Consider the following 2,500-nt stretch of genomic DNA (forward strand, 5'->3'; position numbering starts at 1 on the left):
TTGTTTGAACTCAGAGCGAGTGTCAGACACATTAAACAAGTTAACAGCTTAAGTCATGGATTAATGCGTATTGGAGACGCGAACCGTTTAAAACGATTCAGTTCGATTTGGTGAACTTGTTCAAGAAGATCCGGTTACATTGAATGATTCGTTCACGAACCGGATATCACAAACTGCTTTGTTTTGAACTCTCTCACAACAGACACGGAAGAGAAGACAATGCTGAATAAAGTCGTAGTTTTTGCTATTTTTGAACCAAAATGTATTTTCGATGCTTCAAAATATTCTAACTGACCCTCTGATGTCACATGGACTACTTTGATGATGTTTTTCTTACCTTTCTGGACATGGACAGTAGACCGTACACACAGCTTCAATGGAGGGACTGAGAGCTCTCGGACTACATCTAAAATATCTTAAACTGTGTTCAGAAGATGAACGGAGGTCTCACGGGATTGAAACGACATGAGGGTGAGTTATTAATTACATAATTTAGCTATTTGGGTGAACTATCCCTTTAAGCCGTTCCTTCTAGTATATCAGACACTCTCTGTGTCGTGTGATGTGTGTGAAGTGTCTGAGTGTGTTCAGTGCTGAACACAGGCTTGTTTGTCCTCGACAGGAACGTGTGACTCTGGCTCGGAAGATCGAGAAGATGGAGTACTTCCACAGCCGAGAGAAGCAGCACAACTCCTGGGTGAGGCAAGCATCTGAGGCCATGGAGCTCGATGTGGACGAGGAGCTGCTGCTGGGTACGAGTGTGTGTGTGTGTGTGTGTGTGTGTGTGTGTGCTCATGACCTGTGTGTGTGCTCATGACCTCTCTGTGTGTGTGTCAAGTCACCTTTATTTATATAGCGCTTTAAACAAAATGCATTTGCGTCAAAGCAACTGAACAACATTCATTAGGAAAACAGTGTCAATAATGCAAAATGATAGTTAAAGGCAGTTCATCATTGGATTCAGTGATGTCATCTCTGTTCAATTAAATAGTGTCTGTGCATTTATTTGCAATCAAGTCAACGATATCGCTGTAGATGAAGTGTCCCCAACTAAGCAAGCCAGAGTCGACAGTGACAAGGAACCGAAACTCCATCGGTGACAGAATGGAGAAAAAAACCTTGGGAGAAACCAGGCTCAGTTGGGGGGCCAGTTCTCCTCTGACCAGACGAAACCAGTAGTTCAATTCCAGGCTGCAGCAAAGTCAGATTGTGCAGAAGAATCATCTGTTTCCTGTGGTCTTGTCCTGGTGCTCCTCTGAGACAAGGTCTTTACAGGGGATCTGTATCTGGGGCTCTAGTTGTCCTGGTCTCCGCTGTCTTTCAGGGATGTAGAGGTCCTTTCTAGGTGCTGATCCAGCATCTGGTCTGGATACGTACTGGATCCGGGTGACTGCAGTGACCCTCTGATCTGGACACAGACTGGATCTGGTGGCCACGGTGACCTCGGAACAAGAGAGAAACAGACTAATATTAGCGTAGATGCCATTCTTCTAATGATGTAGCAAGTACATCGGGTGTTATGGGAAGTGTTTCCGGTTCCGGTTTACCTAATTAATGCAGCCTAAAAATCCTTTAACGGATTTGGATATTAAAAGCATATTAGTATGTTATGTGTAAGCCAGGTTAAAGAGATGGGTCTTTAATCTAGATTGAAACTGCAAGAGTGTGTCTGCCTCCCGAACAATGTTAGGTAGGTTATTCCAGAGTTTAGGCGCCAAATAGGAAAAGGATCTGCCGCCTGCAGTTGATTTTGATATTCTAGGTATTATCAAATTGCCTGAGTTTTGAGAACGTAGCGGACGTAGAGGATTATAATGTAAAAGGAGCTCATTCAAATACTGAGGTGCTAAACCATTCAGGGCTTTATAAGTAATAAGCAATATTTTAAAATCTATGCGATGCTTGATAGGGAGCCAGTGCAGTGTTGACAGGACCGGGCTGATATGGTCATACTTCCTGGTTTTAGTAAGAACTCTTGCTGCTGCATTTTGGACTAGCTGTAGTTTGTTTACTAAGCGTGCAGAACAACCACCCAATAAAGCATTACAATAATCTAACCTTGAGGTCATAAATGCATGGTTTTTATATTTCTGCATTTGACATTGAGAGCATAGGCCGTAATTTAGATATATTTTTGAGATGGAAAAATGCAGTTTTACAAATGCTAGAAACGTAGCTTTCTAAGGAAAGATTGCGATCAAATAGCACACCTAGGTTCCCAACTGATGACGAAGAATTGACAGAGCAACCATCAAGTCTTAGACAGTGTTCTAGGTTATTACAAGCGGAGTTTTTAGGTCCTATAATTAACACCTCTGTTTTTTCAGAATTTAGCAGTAAGAAATTACTCGTCATCCAGTTTTTTATATCGACTATGCAATCCATTAGTTTTTCAAATTGGTGTGTTTCACCGGGCCATGAAGAAATATAGAGTTGAGTATCATCAGCATAACAGTGAAAGCTAACACCATGTTTCCTGATGATATCTCCCAAGGGTAAC

General features: G+C 42.0%; 1 protein-coding gene across 1 annotated transcript in view; it reads left to right on the plus strand.

Annotated features, from left to right (window-relative positions):
* ddx24 (DEAD (Asp-Glu-Ala-Asp) box helicase 24) overlaps window positions 1-2,500 on the plus strand; it is an 11,017-nt gene that overhangs the window by 5,889 nt on the left and 2,628 nt on the right. The window contains exon 8 of the mRNA XM_059519484.1: window positions 623-752. Within this exon, the coding sequence (XP_059375467.1) occupies window positions 623-752 (130 nt within the window). The remainder of the gene's footprint in view (window positions 1-622; window positions 753-2,500) is intronic.

The sequence above is a fragment of the Carassius carassius genome, chromosome 31 (genome assembly GCF_963082965.1).
Source record: "Carassius carassius chromosome 31, fCarCar2.1, whole genome shotgun sequence".
Classification (NCBI taxonomy): Eukaryota; Metazoa; Chordata; class Actinopteri; order Cypriniformes; family Cyprinidae; genus Carassius; species Carassius carassius.